Here is a 22274-nt window from a genome sequence, read left to right on the forward strand (position 1 = left end):
AATAAAGCAAATGAAAGAATCCGTTAACTTACAAATGTGTGCAAATTTGTGAAAGATTGATTATGTTGTAGATTGACTTTCAGTTTCTTCACCATCAACTTTCAAAACAAGTTTATCACAATGAACCATGCCTATTGTTAAATGAGCGGTGTCACTTTCATTTCTCACATGTCACTCAAGAATCTGACACATGTTAGCAGTTTAAAGGTCACCCAAGTACTTTTCTCGCGGTTCTATTTTAATTGTGTCCAGACATATATAAGGAGGAACAAAATTAAACCATTAACTTCGCAGAGGAGGGATGGCAGTACAACTTTAAAGTAGTTCTTTGGCAACGTTCACTCACTACAGAGCGTTTAAACGCTTTCAAGCGAGGAAACGTTCTAACATTAAGAAAACAACTGCCCGAACAACAACAAATGTAAAGTCAGTGGGTTAACATGTTTCAAATGGTCCTTCATGCAATATGCTAAAGATATTGACAATTGTTACCTTACAGTTTAGAGCCAAAAACGCTTGAATTTGTTTCTATGATCATTTAGTTATAATTGTTCGATACGGGGTAAACCTGCAAAATATCAGTGCCAAATATAATAACAGCTTTATGCTATAATACCTACTAATAACTTTCAAAATGAAACTATGACTAGAATCGAGTAAAACGGACCTCATATGGGTTTGGAATGTCATATGTGTGTTATGGCAACTCCCAAAAAAAAAGCGAAAGTGTAAATAGCAAGCCCTAACTATAGGTAATGTCAAAGTCCTTTGTTAGCGCAGTTGAAGTAGTGTTCAGTATTCTTTCACTTTATAAGTGATCAATTAAAATAAATATCGTCACTTAATACACGTTAACCGCTTGTAGTGTTGTCTTGTTAGGTTAAATGTGACTCCAAAAAAATTTGCTCCATGAGTATTATAGGAGCTTTTAGGTTCGGATTAGGTCACAACATCCTAGACAGTTTTCCGCTGTGGAGTAACTATAGACTTTGTAAAACCACGTCACAACCTTATCATTTTAGTATTTCGTATTGAATCGTTTACTCTCTTTTTCAATGTGAAACTTTCCCACAAGATGAATCTTGATACGCTGTTAGTTGTGTTTGTTGTTCCTACAATCAATTTTGGAAATGGAGACCAAAGCTACTGCATGTCTCCGAACGACAACACGGATGTTATATATAGTGAACTTGAAGAAAATGTCACATTATCATGTCAAATCGAACGGTCTTGTGCACATGGATTATGGCTAAATATAAATACAAGTACTTGGATGAGTAAAGACACAGATCATTGTGATCAAGGACACGTTGTTGTGACCAACGATTATAAAAAATATTTAACTGTAAATTTGCTAACTATTTCTAATATTTCAAATGACTTATTCGGTATTTATGAATGCCTTTGTCAGACACGGCATGGACAATACGAAACTGTATCCTGCTTTCATATTAAGGTGAAAGCGACATGCCGTCTAGTCTTTTACAAAAATGGTGTTGAAAATGTAAGTTGAGATTGCTATGTTTCTATGTTTTTATATATTTGTATAGTAAGAAATAATCATTCATCAGTCTAATAACATGAAATGTCTCAATACGTGTTTGCTGATGAATTTCGAAAAAGAAATCCGAAGAAGATTCCATATTTGTTATTCTAAATGCACTCTGATCAGATGGGTTTAATGGAGAAAATCTCTCGCAATCGAAAAAAAGAAATGTATTTTCTGTTGCCGTTATGGCGCGAACGATTTACCGTAAAATCACTGCGACCGTCATGCCAGTATGTTCATTACACAAATATAAACAAAATAGTTTACACATTCGACCCAATCAAGATATCAACGCAGTCCTATACTCATATCATCTACTTTTTACAATTCCACGGATGAAACGTCTGAAAACACTTGTTTAATTATTACAATTGAAGGAAATGATACAATATTGCAAGCTACATCGGTAAGACCGAGAGAAAGGTACAAGAGCATGGACCTAGCCACGAAAGAAAAAGTAAGCCTAGGCCTAACGTGCATAAACATAATAGGGAGATTGCTTGACGCATGATCTGTTGGACGGGGCTTTCAAATTTTGATTAAAGTTTGTAGAATCTACGGACTCGTTAATTATTCTGGCGAAGTTTATTCAGCTCAAAATTTTTAACGACAGAGAACTTGATTAAAAATAAATAAATATTGATATGAAAATTACATAGCACAGTGTCATTTCACTGACCTTTTAGTAAAATAAGCAGGAAAGGTAGAAGTTTAAATTTGACAAACACTTACTGAGACTTTTCTTTGCTCTGGATATTGCACAATGTTCTCTTAGAAGGTTCAACTTACTAACATAAGAAAATTACCAATAACTTTTTTTTCAAAAGAAAAGAAAGCTACTTAATATATTTATAATATACAGCGATCCGATATATGTGATGCTAAATCTCTTAAGCCTAATTGGAACCTTTTTAACTTTATAATTCCGTGGCGTTCTGAGTTGCCTTTGTAATCAACTTTAGGGAAATTGTATATAGCTGTTCACCTTTGTAACATTTTGTGTTCCTTATTTTTAAATTTAATATTATTATACGTCTTTCAAGTGTAGTATTGTTTACGAGTTCTTGTATTGTTTCCATACAACATCCTATAGCATTAACAAACGATTTCTTTGTACATAGATTATCATGTCTGGATCTGTGCCTGGACAAATTGATGTTCACTTGAACGACAATGTAAGTGTGAATTGTCTTGACGGACTAAAGATGAGAACAAACTGCGGCGACGGAGGTATGTGTATGTTAAACCCCTCATGTAACCGAATCACAATATGTCACGCTAAAGGAATGTTGTTCTTCCAATTCAGCCATAACATTCATTCGAGAATGTTTATCAAAGAGATCAGAACACTAAATTGTTAATGATTTATTCTCGTCATCTGTTGAATGATAAAATAATACTTCATGATGCACCACTGAAGGTGACTAGCATTTTAACCGAAGTGTATTCAGCTTGCCAATATAACGTAGAAGTAATATCATTTTTTCTATTACAGGTGTTGAAAATGTTTCGATTACCAACCCACATAATAATTGCTTCTTCCGCTGTCGACTCAATCAGCACTGTAAAGTGAAGGTAGTCTTGAAAGTTGTGACACATCGAATGTTAACTACAGACATGCAATTTGGTGGCATTTTCCGTACAGGAGAGCCTGTCATCGATAAACCATATATTTCGACGGCTCCAGAAGTGGTACCTGGGACATCTAGCACAAACACTTCTAACCTTCGATCTGCAACAAATAACAGTATAATTGTCATAATAATACTTGCAGTTATAGTCGTAATTCTCCTTATCATAGTACTTGTTTTAATGGGTTATTATGTTAAATGCCGACCGATTGTAATGCCGATCGAGAATATGACTTGGTTAAGGGACAATTACAATGTTACTGTTACCAGACAGCCATGTAGGGACGAAGAAGAGAGGCAGTCTGTTTGTCTGACATCCATTGTCCATATTACTAAAGATCAGGATGAAAATAAGGATAACGATACTGATAAAGAGTTGTCGTCAGACAACTTTCATTTGGATGAAACAAATCGTGAACTGGATAACTCTAACACAATATGTGAACATCAAGAAAAGGAAGAAGTCTGTGGCAAGATCGAAATGGACGACCAGAAATCAATCGATTCCTCCTTCTTCTCGAGTGATGATACTGATGGCGAAAGTACAGGTTCATACCTATTTCATGAATATGATGTTGTTTACTGAAACATGATATTAGCTTCCTTTATTTTCAGGACATTAATGTTCCACTTTGTTAGATGATTGGAAAGTTTAGAGCAATGCTTAGGTATGAGGGAATACAAATTATTGTTATTAACATTGTGTCATATAATGGAAAATATATATGTTCATCGGCATCTATGTAATGTATGAAGATGCAAAGATCAGGAGAATTTAGCAGTTATACGAAAGTTTGTAAACCACTCAACATTTTTTTGTTAATGTACGACAATTTAACAAATGTATAAATATGCATTCTTTACGCACTTTTATGAATAACTGTTAAGTTATCAGTTTTACGAGAACTCTTACAGGAGAATATCATGAAATATATATGAAAATTATTGGTGCTTTTTGCCAATATTTCTGCCTAGTATTATAGATTTTACCACAGTTTGTAAGAAGTATATTAAATGAAATTAAAAATAGCTGTTTGCTTTCAATGTTGATGTACAATCATTTAATCAATTCGATAAGTTTCCTTTACAATTCGACTCACACATGCATTTCAGATTTGATTAGCTACTAGACGAGTATATCATTCGAAAAGTGCTCTGTTATTTGAAATGATTCTACGCCAATCAGCCATATTCTTTTGGAAATTGTATCTGAAATATCATCGCCAACTTAATCAACATGTCCTTTGTGGAAGTCGTTTCTAATTTTTGGAGTTGCTACAATTGACAGCAAGTCTGAGACGTCAAACTGTTTGTGAAGCATTTTCAACAAACCGAAAAAATATCAAACAAGGTAATTTTTTTGCCGTTCTCTTTTTACTGGGATGTCCAGAACATAAAACCCTCAATGTTCATATTTTTCATTCAGAAACTTACCAAGCAAATTCCATTGTATGATATTTGTGTGTTAAAATACAATCATGTGTTTCTGAGTACGAACATGAAAAGTAAAACTGAAAGCAATTAAACAGGTTTTCGCCTGCTTTCATTGACGTCAGGAGCTTAAACTTAGAGTTTCACTTAGTAATATAAAATGCGTTTTAATAGAGAACAAAAAGCTAGTTTAACAGGTTTCACATTGCTAAATATATGAAGATTCGGTGAAATGCGATACTTAACAAATGCCTATTTGAAAACCAGTTTGTAAGATAAACTATCGTTACAATACGCACAGTTTTCCGGTAGAAGTTTTCCAACGACATAGAACAAATGTTTACTGAGTGACTATGTAATAGAACATAACTATACTGCAATATACTCAAACGACGACGAACAGAGTCAAAATAGCCTCATTGAACGGGGAAATTAAGATCCATGCAAACATCACATCGATATATTTACCTTGCTGACGGATTTGGGATCGAGGAGCTAATACAACAGTTGGAAGGTATATGAGTGATTCCTTTTTATTTTAATAATTAATTTATGACTCATCGAGTCTATCGTAAAATGGTGCTAAGTGCATAGTTCGCTTTAGGGTAGGCTAAAACCGTTCGATTTGTTTGTGATTCATAAGTATGACAGGTCAACCAGTTTTGAAAGCACGGTAGGATAATTCTTGGACTCACCGAAATATTGAGTAAGTATGTCTACTAGACATTCCGCAATGTTCTTACTTCCTTTGTAGGCTTCTCATAGAATACCCAATTTCGCTCTATTTGTTGAAATTCAATTTGGGATGTCTAACGTCTTTAGAGGGAAGCCATACATACATATTCTTGGTAAAGCATCCATTGCAATAGACAGGATATATACGTAAAATCATAGGCTTCGACCCAGTGTGTGAATTACACAATATATATATATATATATATATATATAAATACCTATATATACATACATAATAGGTAAGTGATTGAAAGTAAAACAGCCAATGTTTGGTTTTTGCAGTGCTTTCGAGCAAAACTAGCTCTTATTCAGTGCATGATCACCGAAAGTGACAAGGAGAAGCAGGAATTGAAACTATTTTATAGAGGATAGTGTCGGCATGGTTGTAAAGTCAAAGCGACTTACTGATTTCTGCTGAAATCAGAAGAGATCAGATTTCCTGCAGAAATGTGTCTCTTCTTTTACTGTAACATGTCATTCAGCCTCCGGAAAAAAAATCTCGTTAGGATCGAAACGTCAGGCCCTCTTAATGTTACATATTCTCTCACACAGGCTCTATATTGGTAATAAGCAGTTTGCTAACAGTGTTATTTTATTTCGAATTGTTATCAGTCTGTAAAGGACAACATAAAATTTGAATGAAAAGTGTAGAATATTGCAATGTGTACGTCTTAAAAAGAAATCAGCCACTTAGATCAAAATCTTTGGAGTAGAAAGATATCTTTTATGATTACAACAGGATGTTTTAGTCGATTTAAAAGTTATTATATCGACAAAATGGAACATAAATTTAAATAATTTGATTTGAGAGCATTACTTGATTACTTACATCAAATGGACAATCATTGCTTGCAACGTGATTTTTGATTTACAGCCTACAAACATAACTTTCAATCTTAGATGTATCAAATTCCTCTCCAGTCTTTCAAAACTTTTCGAGGGATTTACACGGAAAATTTAATTGACTACGTTTCTTACCCGGGAAAGATAATAAGTATATGAGTAGTAGAGACAATGACTTAGGATGTAGATTTCCAAGCAAGAAAATTAAACTGACTGTTGAATAATCAGCGTTGTCCAGTAAACCAGTTGAAACGTCTTCCAGTAGAGCAAATACATTTTTCTAGAAGTTTGGAGAACAGGTTAAATTTATCATCGGCTTCTAGATAATAAAAATTATATCAATTTACCGGTTCTTGTAAACAGGTGATACCCGACGTGCAATTTTAGCTTTTGACGGGATACTTTATTGGCTAATGCAAAGGATTAGAACGTATATACGTACTTGATTGGCTTAGCGATAGAAATATATACATATTTTCATGGTGCTTGAAGAGACTTTGGAGAATATAATTTGATAACAAAGAAGTTGCTTAAGTCTTTAGCATCATCAATTTTTTAACCACAATGATGTACCTATAATTATAGTAACAGGGAAGTTAATGGTCTTTAAATATCATTAATCACTTTGCAAGTACTATCAATTTTACTACGACGCCTGGACAAACTAAAATGCCAAACTAAAATAACTTGAAATTATGATATCAAATGTAATACTTTTTAGTTACAATTGCAGGAAATTTAATCACGTTAGATGTGAATTTTTATTTTGTGTCATCTTATCGTCATTATACTTGTAGTTATTCCAGTGTTGTTTCTAATCAAACATTTTGTTTTGTTACGAATTATTTTTAAGTCATGCAAGCATATTCTACGAATGAAAGTAGACATTGTTTAATAATATTACGGTGTCATAGTTACAAAAAATAGTGTTCCTAAAACGCCTACCAATCTCGATGGAAGGGTTGAAGGGGCCCTTTCAAAGAACAATCTATTTTTCTCACCTCCTTCGTCCATGTTACTGACAAGCAGAATAACAAAAAAGCTTTTAAAGAACTTTGCTTGCTTTTAAAGAACTTTCTCCTGGATGCATCAAACTGCGCGTTTGATTGCTTTATCAAAAGACGGAAGTGTTGCCAATATTTAAATGGATGATAAAGTCCCAATCGAAATAGCTCCCTCCTTCGTCCATGTTACTGACAAGCAGGATAATAAAAAAGCTTTTAAAGAACTTTGCTTGCTTTTAAAGAACTTTCTCCTGGATGCATCAAACTGCGCGTTTGATTGCTTTATCAAAAGACGGAAAGACGGAAGTGTTGCCAATATTTAAATGGATGATAAAGTCCCTCCTCTCTTGTGACGATACCGATGATGGAAATACAGGTTCATAGTACGTACTATATGTATGCGAGTATGATGTAATTCCTTGATTCTTGGCATTTGGTAATGTTTCTGTTTTTAAACAAAAGGTATTTCAATTCATATCTCGTTCTATAAACGAATATACTGTGTTATGTGCATGTGTACGGACGTAACTATATAAAGCACTTACTCGTGAGCTTAGATGTAAAAAAGACATTTAATTATTTAACGGAAATTCTTACATGTGGATAACATCATTCAAACGCTTCAGGAGTGTTTATATAATTATGATTCTATTTTAGTTTTGATCATTCGAAATTACAAATATTATTTATATTTTGGGAATGCATTTAGCAAAAGATCACGATTTCTCGTTCTCTCAGCAATTTTACAAAACCAAATCTTCCGTGTAAGATTACAATTGGTCAATGCTAAGGTTTGTTCACCCAGTTAAGGTTAATAGACGAGTACTGAAGAAGCGGTTCTCAACGTGTCGTCGCTTTGACACATTTCATAATGTACTAACTAGTACATCAGTCTAGGATATGTTTCAAATTTACTACAATAATAAAAAAGATAACAGTAACTGCAAACTTAGTATGGAATGGCATTGAAACGTTTTTTTATGAAAAAACAATTCACTCGTTAGTCTGAAGCTAGGCCAATAAAATAGTTGTTTGTGACCATTGTAAGATTGGACACAGGGGCTCGAACGAATGTTGAGATGTAGCAAATAACATGTAAATTTATGATTAACAGACACTTATTAAAGCCTACGTCAAAACAGTTGCAATTACTTTCTGAAAAAATTTATGCGTTAGTAACAACTTTCAAGTTTCAGTTTGAACGTGGGAATATGGAAAGATAAAGAACACAATCACTCAACTCATTGACGTGTTTTGTTTTTAATGTCAATTACGGGAATTGTTTAACTAATGGCTAGTTAATGGCGCTATTAAAGAACAATGATTGACATTTTATTTTGCTTTCAATTCTTAATATGTAAAATTTTGTTCATTTTATTCTCTGTACAAATCCTGTCACTACTCGTCTTAATGTAGCGTTTAATCACTGAGTCATTCTAACTGACATTGAACTTAGTTCCAGACATTCACCAAAGGTAACATTTTAGGCGCTATCATTTTAAGCGTAATCGTTTCCGCATTGCAACAAGCTTTTTTTTACACCAGGAAATTACTTCGAAATGCTGGCGTTTTATAAACATTCATAAAGTGAACTGTTTACGGGAATGTTTGTAATGCAGATAAATATACGGTGAGGAATAGGGGAAGCACATAATTTTTACCGGAGTGGAATTCATATGGTCCTTGTCTTTCTGTAAATGTAAAGTACTTCCTAAAATGTAGGCCTACAGTCAAGTAATTCCCAGAAACATTAACAACAACACCAACTACCAATTTTTCAGGCAACCTTAATGAGAGGTAAGACTAATGTGCTTGCATGGACACGGGTAGAAGAGGAATTGTATGGGGACGTTAGCAAAAAATGGTTGGGTAAAATAAAATGCAATGTAAAGCCACCTTTTTAAATATATATTCTTTGGTTTCCCTTTCATAAATAATTTTGCTACAGGTTCCTATAATTTAGCCATCAGTCGTTACTGAATGTTATCAATTAGAGCACATTAGCCAATGTAAAATGTACATATGTCTCATAAAATATGAGGTCGTCTCATTCTTGTAAAATATCAAAGGAAACAAGGAAGACTTCGAGAACAGAGCCAGGTGATATAAGTTTCGCCTGGCACGGGCACGGGCACGATCTGACTCTAGAAAGCACTGGAGTGTCGCACACTTAGATCAACATAAAGTACTAAATGAAATAATCGTAACTTTTGAATTGAATCATAAATATATAAGACAAAGTTACAAATATATCCGCAAACATGCAAATTTGTGTAAACTGCAATAATAAATAAAGTGCCCTAACATTTTCATATTCGTAGATTTAAGATCAGCGTTAATGGTTTACTGATGTATAGTAAGGCTGCTACATCACGATATGATTACTAACGAGAACAAATATAACCTCGATTAACAACTGATTCAGACAGAGATATTACAGTAACTATTGTAAATCTTAAAACTTTGTACCACAGTTAAGACTGGATTTTGCTGACAGTTCTGATAAATCGGTAGCATGTGCTACTAGGATTACAGTAAGAACTGGGGATATGTGTAATCCAAACAACTGGAATTGTTGGAATTACACATATGATCCAATTTTTACTTTGGTACAAACACTATAAGATTTACAGTACGGTAGTAACTGTGTTCTCTGTGTGTATCGGGTGTGAATTAAGGAAAGCAACGTTATATGACCTGAACAAACACATTGAAATGGAAACAGCGGCGGCAGAAATAATTAACTATTTGGTTCAACAATCTAAGGATGTCTGATCGGTATTGAGCAAATTTACTTGACTATGAAAGTGACATATATCTGTTTAAATATTGTAGCCACTGTCAACTTCAAAGTATGTAAACAGATTAATGGTGGCGCCCCATAACGCCACTTGTCATATATACCCTAAAGAAAGTGCCTGAAAGTATACGAAGTTAATGTGTGAGTGGCTGTACGCAGTGCACTGTGTGCATTTGTGCGGAGTACGGTGTGCATATTTGCGGAGTATGTGTGCATGTGGGAACATGGGTGGTGGCGCTATACAAATTTGGGAAAGGAATCGAAGCAATTGTAGTTTCCACTCGGCTCCGTCACAAAGGTTGCAAGCCTACGTCAGAACAAGAACAGCTTTCAATATAAGGTCTAGCTTCCACATTTGAACCCCTTTTCTCGATTATGTGACAGCAAGTTCATAGTCAGGAAGAAACCAATTGGTCTTTATTGATCCTACGTGTTCATACAAGAGAACAGATATCATGAGAAGTGAGTATACAATGAGTAGAGGTACTAAGGCGATTTCATATCACGTTCGATACAGGACTAGTGAATAATTAACATCCTAGTAACCACGAACGTCAATGCAAAAACAAAATTTTCATTTATGAGAGAAAACTATGGGAATCATTTAAAAGTCACGGAAACATTTTGCTTTCACACATTATTATAATGACCAAATGACATTGGAGAAGTCATTTTTCTATTCGCTTTACCTATTGTGAAACCGTGCTACCGTACCTACCTTATAAGTGATACTAACCATATTCCAATGGAATAGTACAGTCATAAAGATCATATAGGATCAATTGCAATATACATCGACCCAGAAAACAAGATCAAATATGAATTATAATTTTTATGATAAATCTAATCATTATATGTTTTTAAATACTGAGGACGTGGGTGGAAGAAAATGTTGAGAAAACGACTGCCCGGTAGTAAGGAAAGCCTCGTTCAAATGATTGGCTTGTACGATGTATCTATCCACCAGGTATACTGACAAATTTTCAATTTATTTGCATTACTATATGATAACATTCGAACAATCTTGGTAAAATGACAGCCTTCCAAAGCAAAAAAGAACGCGCAGATTGTATTGGAAAGAAACCCACTTTTAAACCTCTGATAGGCTACTTAACCAATATTACATTGTTTAAAATAATCGGGATTTGAGTGGTTTCGTGCAGCTGAAGCTAACTGTTGACTTTGTATACGACTGGTTTGAGTCTACTAGTTTGTATGTATGTAATTTAGATCCTCCTGCAAGCAGGAGCTCGCGAAGAAGCCTCATTGGCTTATCCCAGCCGCAAGCTGACCGACGTCAATCTCTTAGATTCATATTTAAAGTCCATTATTATGAATTGTCAATTGTCAAAAACTCTCGAACTGGTCGACATACATTAATTTTTGGAGTGACTCGAACCGGGGACCTTATGATTGGAAGGCACCGGTGTTAACCACTGAGCTAACACTCCATAGGAGCTAACACTCCAACTTGACTGTACATGATTAAACTCTTGACATGTTGCTGGATCATTTAAGCCTGTATCGGGAGTAAATCGGAGGCTGCACTTGAAAGGATTGCCAGCTAGTAAAAGAAGCCAAGTACATATTTTACATATTTAGTTAATAATTAATTTCATATTCTTTAACACAGACATTGTGGCAAGAGAAGTAGCCATTTTGCAAACTCAAATTGAAGTATACTTATAATGGCGGATTTCAAGTACACATATTTCAGTAATCCACTTGAACGAAATTTAGCAATAATGACAGCATTCGAGCACGGAAACTACAGTTCTTGTCTATCTGTACGGTACTTATGTCCTCTCTGCTGAGTTTTATGAGGACAATCTCTACTGTACTGATATCCTCCCTAGTATGATGGGGACAATCTATACACAGATAGATATATTCACAGGGCTACATAACTTTCTATTTTACTGTACCTATGCGGACTTCTGTTTATGCTCTCAGCGTTCATCTTGTGGACTCAAAATATTACTTTTTAATATGTTATATACAACATAAAGCAACTTTCTATCAGATAATAAGGGTAAAAACAGTTTCTTCCTTGTTTTGAGAAAGTATCTTCGGGGCGGATCGAACATTTCACAAAAGAAGGGGTTGTGCTCTGGGGTCTTTGAAGAGGAAACTGCAAAGGTGTCATAAAATGTTAATAATTAAACTTTAAGATGTCAAATGGAGTATTATAAGGCATATTTGGACTGTATATTAGGTATGTAATTAGGCCTAATTGCATTTTTTGGTGGTTAATGACTGCAACCCCACAGCTTCCATGGAAGCACGTATGATGCTCTTATAACTACCGAGCCTACATCATAGACGATAAGATTAGTCCCACAATGGTACTGCTACACGCCCAATACTATACTAATGAGAAGAAACATTTATAGCGTTAAAGAGTCGTTAAACTGTGTAACCAATTGTTTAATAAATTGACAAAAGTGTCGATAGCAACTTTGCCATTAACTGTCATTAGCTTACCTTTGCATCCCGACCCCCCCCCACCCCGTCCCTTCACCCTCAAACAAAGCAAAAGTAAATAAGGGAGAAAGAAACAGAAAAGTGTTGAGTAAAATTATAACTGATGTTTCTTTTTCTTTCCTTTTAACAGAGTGCTACTTCACACGGAATGAAAAGGAAGTATTATTGAATGGTAAAAGATACATTGCTTTTTTAAGAGGGGGTGCTGGTTTATATTATTGTCATTAGTGTTTTTAAAAGGAACAGTATAGTCACGTTTGTAATAGCAATCAGTGTGTCGTTGTCTCGTGTGAGCCTCTCTAAGAGAGCAAACAAAACAGCTGAATAAAATAATTCATCAAAACGTATTTCTGTTTCGGTATGAGTAGCTTCATTCAAGAGTCGCACGCTAAGAAGAGACAATTTGAGGAAACTGGATGTGAACGAATAATGTTTACAGACTTTTTCAAAAATTAAAATGATCATTTTCTAGTAGAATGTTGTGCTGACGGAGAAAAGCAAAAATGATCGTGGTTAAAATGACGTTTCTTTTATTATTTGGATTTGCAAGCCCTGCAATCGCCGATACAACCTGTGTCAAACTCAGCGAATCAGTAGAAGTAATATATGGCCGATACGGAAATAACGTAACCCTGTACTGTAATTTCCCAGGTTACTGTAATCGCATTTTCTGGAGGTTTTGTTCGACAGTTCTGAAATCTTGGAACTGTTCTGATTGTGAAAAGGACAACCATTATTTAATATGGAATGAAAAAAGTGAAGACGATGTATCTCAACATTTTATTCAGATTCTGAATGTTACTGATGACGTTACCGGGCTTTACGAGTGTGCTTGTCAGTATTCGCATCCAAATCTTACATCCGTTACAAATTCGATTGCGTGTTACAACCTTATGAAATACCCAATGTGCGAATTGGAATTCGTCGTCAATGAAAAAACTCGGGTAATGTTTCTACGTATGGTTTGCGTTATTCTACATACTATAGGTTATATTTGCATACATAGTTAAGTAACACAGAAACGTATTTCATTTTCCTTTTTATGTAGAGAACAAGCCAATTGTTATCAGTTAAAACTGGTTAAGTTGATTACCCGTTAATCGGTTAAAACTGATGTGTGTTATAGTTTATTCATTTAATTAATGCTCAGTTGCTACTGGGAAGAAAATACAAACAGAAAATACTTAACACATAATACTAGGCATAATGACTGACTGGACAAACCAGCTAGACCAGAAAGTGGATGATAATTTACTGTAAAATGGTTAAAATCTGCAATTTGAGATAACTTTAAGAGGTATACTTACTAGTCAAACAAAGTGACAGTTGTTAAGACTCCTAACCAGTCATTAGATGAAACAGCCTTTGAGAAATGAGTTCGTCTGTAAGTAGTTTGTCCACAATAGCATATGCCGAAAGGTCTAACATGTGTTACTGTGTTATACCACACTTCAGTTTAAACTGATTAACGGTTGTCTCTCATTCATAATACAAACTGATCGAGCCATGTACATTGGGTTAGACAACAACATTCTATTACCAGGATTATGCAGCACAACGAATATCATGCATGCATCAACTATATGTTTGAACTAGCTAAATGATGCAATTTAAAATGTTGAGAATTCTTATAAACCTTATTCTAAGCCCTTTCCTTAAAGTCATCCTGTGGAATTATTTTCCTGCTGCAGGTTTTTTTTTATAAACAAAATTTGTTAGCATTCTCGTTACTTGGCCACTTAAAGTCGTTTTGTAAGCATTGCCTTAGGTTATTTACGTAATCGTTGTCTAATCCTTTTTACCCCCTTTGTAACCACACTTTCTATTGAAAGGTTTTTACCGGTGACATAGGCTCAATGGACATCCGTTATGACCAAACGGTAAACATCGAAGACCGAGTCTCTCTCAGGTGTGCAAATGGTCTGAATAAGAAAACCAACTGTCCCGGTTTGTGGTTTATAATTTAATTTATTTGTTTAATTGAGTGCTATATATATATAATTTGAATCTAGATCAAACACTCTTTACCCTTATATAACAATAATGTATAACGATAATGGGATTATTTAAACAAAGGACGGTGTGCTCCTGCATTGATATGCTGACAATTTTACTGTCAATTCTCCTACCTCTTCTCTTCCCCTGTCGGTGTCTTTCTTTCTTCTCTCCTTCCCTTGTCTACTAATCCCCTTACATCTATCTCTTTGTGTTCACCATGCTCATTAACCTGCCTGTATTCTGTACGTGTTTTTGTCCCTTCTGTTGCTGTTACTTGTCTTTTAGCCTTTGAAACGTCAGGCCAACTTACTTTTACACATTCTCATACACCTGCTCTCTAGTGGATAATCAGTTTGCTAACAGTTTTATTTTATTTTTAATTTACTGAGTCTCTGTAATGACTGGGCCATTTCTTGGGGGTTGCTTGTGTTCTAATTTACAACGTGTAAGCTAATGTATAGGACGTTTGTACTTTTTGCTGTACCTTGCTAGAGGTCGCAATTTAAATGATAATTATATTATGCACGTATTGATGCATTGATTCATAAACTTTGCTTGACAAATTAATTGAAAATTCACCTTATGGTGATTACTAACATAGTTACACTGTTGATTAAGCAGTCGAGGGTCTATGATTTATTGGTCACTCAACATATCCATTTCGTTATTTCTACTAACCCTGTTAGAAACAACAAAGACATTCACATAAAGTTACATGAATAATTTTATCTACCCATTTATTATTATAATTATTATTATTGTTATCAATTAGAAAATCAGAATTATTTTTATGACACATTTTTACATTCTCTTGCTCTCTTTACTATACTCTCTCAGGTCTTGAACAACTAGTTGTTGTGAAGAATGTCCACAATGGTTGCTGGATCAGATGTTTCTTTGGGCAAAGATGTAAACTGAACTTCTATATGAGAGTGGCACCAGGCGAACTCAATCAAGCAAAGACTGTTGTCGAGGACCATGGCAGTTATGATTATGCTACACAAGTATCCCGTGGTACAAGTTCCTATGTAATCATTAGTGAGTTACTCGACATCGAGCTGCCGACAACTCTGGTAGTCGACACTACACAATATGTTACTACCGATTATTTTAAAATGGATGGAACAACACACCCTAGAAGCACAAGCTATATGACACAGACATCGAATGAATTCGTCGAAGACACTGAAACCGGTTCACAATTGGCGTCCACAAAACAGCCGACGAGTGACCATCCTACGACAAGGATTTCTGCTAAATCTGGAAAACAAACAACCTTAGTGGAAACTACGACACATAGCCTTGAGTTCTTGTCAACTTCCTCCTTCTTCAATGAATTTCAATGGATGCGACATATCAAACAAATCTTACCTGTGGTTGGCACTGCAGCAATACTCATCGTGTGTCTGGTATTAGTTCTTGTAGTTTGTTCTTAAGAACATCCTACTTGATTGATGAGGTCAAGATTGGCTTTATGCAGAAACTGTAAGATTGACATGATATAGTCCAAGTAAAGGGGAAAAAAAGAGGGAAATTTACGAGATCTTAATGTTTCTATTGCTTATCGCGGTTTATAAGATATGTACTTTTAAAATGCGATTAACTTCTGGAACGCTCCTCAGTGCAAGCCTTTTATGTTAAACTATTGTCTATAATTTCTAACAACTCCACCAAATCAATTAATTGAAGCACCAGAGCATCCTTGGATGACATTCCACATAGTTTGTCATGGAAATTTTGTAACATAACATAAAAATGTTATCACTTGTCATAATGTTAACTTTGAGTTAAGTGTTGCATCTGAAGAACTGAGCCAAAGATTTGTGTGTTAATTCATTTACAGTTAACGTGATTGATCTCCCACAGTATTAAAAAGTACTATAGACATTTAGCCTGGACAAGTGGCGGTGTATTTTTTAAGTTAATCAGCATATCAACATCATTTATTTCTGAAATCATTCTTTAAATGTGTGTTTGTTTTTTTCTTATACTCAATGAAATGTTAAGATTGTTCGACTTAACAGTCGTTATTTAAGATACATCTAACAAATCATAAATTTTTTTTTTCATTCATTTTAATGTAGCGAAGGATTATTGTTAGTTGACTTTCGTTTGCATTAATATTAAAAAAAACTTCAATCGTTTTCAGCCTTTTTACAAGATCGTTTTGCTTCAGCACGGGATAATTACATGTATTTACTTTCACAAGACTTCTAATATAGACAACTCAATACATTGCAAAAATATCGTGACATAAATGCATCCTACCAATGTATAATTATGCTATTCAGCCTCAAATATTAATTTCATTACATGTTATCCTTTTTGGTATGACTTAAGTTAGAAATTTGTGGTTTGTACTTTCATGTTTATTCATTTAAGTAAACACGAAATAGTTCAATCCGGTTCATTTCTGTCTAATAATATTCGTTGTTATAAAACATACAGTGTAATACAAGTTAGCTACTGGTAATCAGGCGACTTAATTTCATGTTAACCTTTCACAATGATTTTTTACTTTCACATTTATTTTCTAAATTAATGAATAGGTATTAAGTGCTAATGATACACTATAAAAACAAATCTTATATCATAAAAGATTTCAAAACGATATGAAACCACATTAAAGCCTAATCAAACTGATTGATGATTGTATTCGTTGTTGACTGCAATTTGTTTTAATTATGTTTAATTATCCATTATACACGAAACCTCTGAAACTTAACCCAAACTATAGGAATGCGGGGGCGTTTTCGTTGATGTCATCCACAGGGAACGTGATGGATGACCCTCATGCATGCATTGACTATAGTCACAGTAATATATAAGCCTATCGTTAAATAAGAATATAAAAGCCAAACATGTTCATATATAGCTATCTTTATTTTTCACGGCAATATGTTTTCCAAGGTATGTTAAAATGGGATGCTTCCTTTAAAACTGAACCGATGATGAACTTTCCAATTAAATATCAATAGAACATACGATAAGTAAACAGATAATTGCATTGTTTTTTATTTACCAATAGTCCCATTTGTCACGCCTCGCCGAACATATCAGTACATTTACGCTTCGCACGTTACGTGTATAAGGGCGTATAATAGTTTGGTTGGTCGAAGCCGATCTGTCACCACCCTATGTTTAGTTGCTAGAGGCTTACTATCAGATGCAGAGTTCGACCATGAAGAACACCAACTCAAAGTTGTTCGTGGACATTCAGACTTTACGCTCTCCTCCCTCCTCACTTGTGACCCCAAAAAAAGAACACTGGAAAAATGTAACTTTTAATAGACGACCGTTTTGTTGATGAAACCAATTTACATTTTGTAATTTTAACTCCTGCAGGTAGGTCACATTAACTGCTCATGTACTTAATTATAAGGTATATACAAAGGTATATTTGTTAGAAATTTAGAGGTAATTATTTTTTTATGAATTAACTACTTAAAATCGAAGGCACCGTCCCTTTGTATTCCTATATATCATAACTCCCCCCTCCCCCCACTACCCCTTCTCCCAAATGATCTTCCAACTCCCCTGCATAGAAATGTAATTAAGTGTGTATACACTAAAAGTTACAAGCAGTTGCGCGCGAAAAGATGGGAGAGGGGGTGATCTGGTCACCTTAGAAATCATTTGTCACTGGTTCAAAGTATCTAAATCCAGTAACGGTTTTAACCATTGTTTGATGAAGCAATTGTTTTAACGCAGTAATTATTTACCCCTCAGAGATATTTCGATGGCTGACGTTTATTGCATAAGAGAATTGCAAGGTTTTGTTTATAATCAAAAGCAATTTTTAGCTATAATAGCACTATGTATCAAGGAGATACTATTTTGATAAAAATGAAAGTCTTTTAATGCATCTGGCAACAATCCTGTGAGTGACGTAATTATAACTAAAACTGTATCATCATTTATCCACTGAGGGAAATATTATTCTCATTAACAAGTTGTATCTTGATGTTAATGTTAATGCAGAGAAAATTAGTAGCTAAACAACCTTTCCGAATGTATTAGATGTTAGCTATAAGTCACAGAGTGACGCTATTAAATCACATAAATAAACCTTTCAAGAAGATTATCTGCCATTATGAGATTCCAACTACTATGATTATCCTCCTATAGTAAGGAAGGGTTTGCAACAAAAGGCATAAGCGTATAACACACAAGCAATCATTTCAAGAGTTACAAAAAAATATAGTGAAATCACTGAGATTTCAATTAACAGGTGAAACTACTTCTTAGTACACGTGAGCCTCACATGCCCCCCCCCCCCCCCCGTCTCGTGGACTTGTGTTATTGAACTAAATCTATGCAGGTGCATCCGACACTATTGGGTCTTTTCTAGTTATTTACAACTCTCTGAACATTGTTATTTTTTCTTTCTGTGGTATGTTATCATGGTTTAACTAATGTGCATTAAGTGCTAATATTTTAATTGACGATTAATTACCAATTCAGCTCATTATAACCCTGTATTTTGTAGATATGCACAGTATGTTGTTATATTTACAGGACATCAACACAATTCTCTGATTAATCTCACTTCCCTTCCCGTCTCCTCGAAATTTCCAAAAATCCGATCAATTTCAAAAATATACTTTTAATTTCATATCAAGCAAAATGCAACACGCAATATCATGCACCGTGGCCATTCCTATAAGCCATGATATTTTTAACCATCTAGTTCTGATTAAAGGTTCATTTCATTTTATGATAACTTTCGTTACACTGTTTGTCCATTATTCTAATGTGAATTAACTTACTTAAGAAGCAATTCATAAATGGATACGTCAGCTCGGGTTATTAGAGTGGTCTGATCGACTTTCGCTTTTTCTATATTGTTCCAAAGTGATTAGTTGTTAACAAAGTCGTTTACAAATTGAATGTATCAATTGAAAAGAAATATGATATCATACAATTTACTTGAAAATTGACTCGTATAAGAATATGTAATGTAAGAGTTTTAGTTTTGATAATATACACGTTACAGCATCGGCTATGTGAGTGTTTGGAAGTTGCACATTAATGACAAATGTTAATTAAGTGATCTGCTTAGAGCCACGTTTAATCATAGAATATTAAATCAAGACTATAGAGCTACAATCATGAGTAAAGTTGTTGCAATTTTGTCTTTATTTGTATCATTGACCAGAATAATAGAAGGAGGAGATCCTTGTTTTCGCGTCGATAACGCTACTGAAGACGTAACTGGGCGTCCGTATGGAATTGAGACTAACTGTACATCGTCCTGTGATATCAACGTCTGGATCATTCATTCTAAAACACGCAAATGGTTTGTTTCTACAAGGTTGGATAACTTACAAGAGTATCGTAATGAATACCAAAAGTGCCACAGACTAGAATTAAATACATCCACAGTGTCGAGTGATGTTGCGAACGAGCATAATATCTCTTGTCAAACTAAGGGAAACGTTACTACTTTAGCAATACAGATTCTGACTTGTCTGAATTTGGAAATAAAGCAATTCCGATACCAAATGGAATTTCAGAGAAACGGCGAAAAAACAGTAAGTCAACTTCTAGTTATCTTAAATGTTTTCGTAATGCATTTTGGATCATTTTAAGGGGGGGGGGGGGGGGCATTTGGAAAGAATACCGACAACTGACACAAAGATCAATTCTAGGTTCATGTCAATTGACCTAATACAGATGACAGGGAGACAATGAGACACTCACCGGGAAGACACATATATTTCAAATATGAAAACTCCTCCTCAATATATATTTGCCATAGGTGACTGGATAGTTTCTTGAGTGTGAATAATATTTTCATAAAACCCTTCATTACTTGCTGATGTCCTAGGAGATTAGCTTCATTTTCCTGTTACACTTTTATGAACAATATTCTTTCAATGTGACTGTTCACATGGCTGTCAAATTCCTCTGAACCCAAGAATTTATGCAAAGTATATATTATCGGTGAAGATTATTTGTAAACGATTTTGACATTTTTATGGAAACAAAAGTGCAGTTACCAAGATGAAAGTTGGACAAACGTGTAACTTTTCGTATGTTATGTATTAAATCTATTGTTAAACTTTGACATCATTAGCAGATACTGTTAGGCTTTATTCGCTCTAAAATTAGCTTCAATGATTCCAAATATGCTCACTACAACGGACATATTCATAAAATCGTCTTTGGATGAAACCATTTACAAATGAACTTGCTTTCTGATAACGATGCATACTTTGATGTTGCATGCTTTTATCCACAAAACTCAAAATGTGTGTCATGCAATTTAAAACGATCTTGTCATCCTGCAGTTACCAATTTGATTAAGACTTTTCTTTATTTCTCTCCAGCAATGATATTTCAGGCTCTGCTATCTAATTATGCTTTGGTCTGCAAGATGAGAAAGTACACAACACTTCCAACATAAAACATTCACATATCTATATTTCAGTTGATGATTGCTTTGACACTATTTGGTTATTCCAACACTATAGGAGGATTTTCGATATGATATTAGTGATTTATATTATTGATTTAAATACGTGTGGAGAAAACAAACCACCCTCTTTTTTATTGACAATTCCATTACCCGATTCAAATACTGACTGCTGCATAATGACGTCACACAATAAAATGCATTATTAGATATTTGGAAACGTAAACAAATAAACAGTGCGTGTTAAAAGTTCAGCGGAGGCATTGTACCAATTGATGTTAGTCTACAGATGGTGATACCACTCTAACATGTTACTTAAAACTTGTTTTATTTATCATTCTCGTGAAAATTTAACAAAATTAGTTACATTTTTGCTAGAACAAATCATTAGAAATTCATCACTTCTTTGAAGAATACTATTTCCTTTTGCAGGTGATTTACAGCAAGGTGTCTGGAAAACATACAGTCGATGTTTCCATGGACGACAACATCAAGTTCAGTTGTGCCAGCAACCTTAAGATGAAAAATGACTGTAAAAATATATGTAAGTTTCTAGCTGAGTATCACTATTATTACAACATTAATCGATGTTTAACTCATTGAGTACTGTACATTGTTAGAAAGAATTAGTAAATTAAAGGTAACAGTTTGGTGAAATATTACTCGGCATGCCGTTAGTGCAACATAATAAGTTTAAGGCTAACATAACGGGAATATTAGATATCATATGCATTCATCGTTAATTAACGTTCACTGTCCGTTGTGTAACATAACAGAACAATGTGAACGTAACAGTACTGTAATACCGTTAATAAGCATTCAGTTCTTGTCGTAGCATAACAGTTGAACGCATTTGTAATATGGATAAGGTTAATTAAGAATAATGATTGGTATAATGACTTGACACCCTTTATTATATCCTTTACGGTTTTGTATCATTTATAATACAACGGGGCACTGCCAATTTACATATCCATTGTAAGTGATATCAAGATTTTCTCCTTAGATGATTTAGGGGCTTAATTATGCACATACTATGTCTAATTAATAACGTAGGTTGTTAGATATTTTCATATGATATGAATGCGTGCAAGTGTTTATTGCATAAAAACTGTTGTTGATTGTACTGACATTACAGTAGGCAGTTTTAATTACTATCTGAATACACAAGGTTGGTGTTACTTAATATATTTCACTAACCGCATAGGCAATTATATCTGATAAAGCTGTTAATCTCCGTGACTTAAAGGGTCAAAGTTTGACTATTTCCGTTAGTTATTATCCTCTGAAGGCAAAGTGCTATAACCCATGTTAGTTTTCAACTAGGAAAAATTAAACCTATTAAAGAACAAAACTTCGCGATAGAGGAATTGCTATTCGT

At 34.4% G+C, this 22274-nt stretch overlaps 1 protein-coding gene across 6 annotated transcripts in view; it reads left to right on the forward strand.

The window, feature by feature from the left end:
- LOC139981121 (uncharacterized) overlaps positions 1 to 22274 on the forward strand; it is a 35091-nt gene that overhangs the window by 7890 nt on the left and 4927 nt on the right. The window contains exons 1-7 of one of the 6 annotated variants that reach the window (XR_011797786.1): positions 2654 to 2779; positions 3045 to 5125; positions 7436 to 7576; positions 12608 to 12649; positions 13266 to 13421; positions 14310 to 14424; positions 15313 to 15991. Coding sequence is in view for 2 of the 6 variants with exons in the window: in XM_071993302.1 (XP_071849403.1) it covers positions 19587 to 20009; positions 21326 to 21437 (535 nt within the window). In the remaining 4 variants the exon portion in view is untranslated. Of the gene's footprint in view, positions 1 to 2652; positions 2780 to 3044; positions 5318 to 7435; positions 7577 to 12607; positions 13422 to 14309; positions 14425 to 15312; positions 15992 to 19417; positions 20010 to 21325; positions 21438 to 22274 lie in introns of those variants that run through there. The other 5 variants (XM_071993303.1, XR_011797785.1, XR_011797783.1 and 2 more) reach the window with 5 other exon arrangements.

This window comes from Apostichopus japonicus, chromosome 15 (assembly GCF_037975245.1).
Source record: "Apostichopus japonicus isolate 1M-3 chromosome 15, ASM3797524v1, whole genome shotgun sequence".
Lineage (NCBI taxonomy): Eukaryota > Metazoa > Echinodermata > Holothuroidea > Aspidochirotida > Stichopodidae > Apostichopus > Apostichopus japonicus.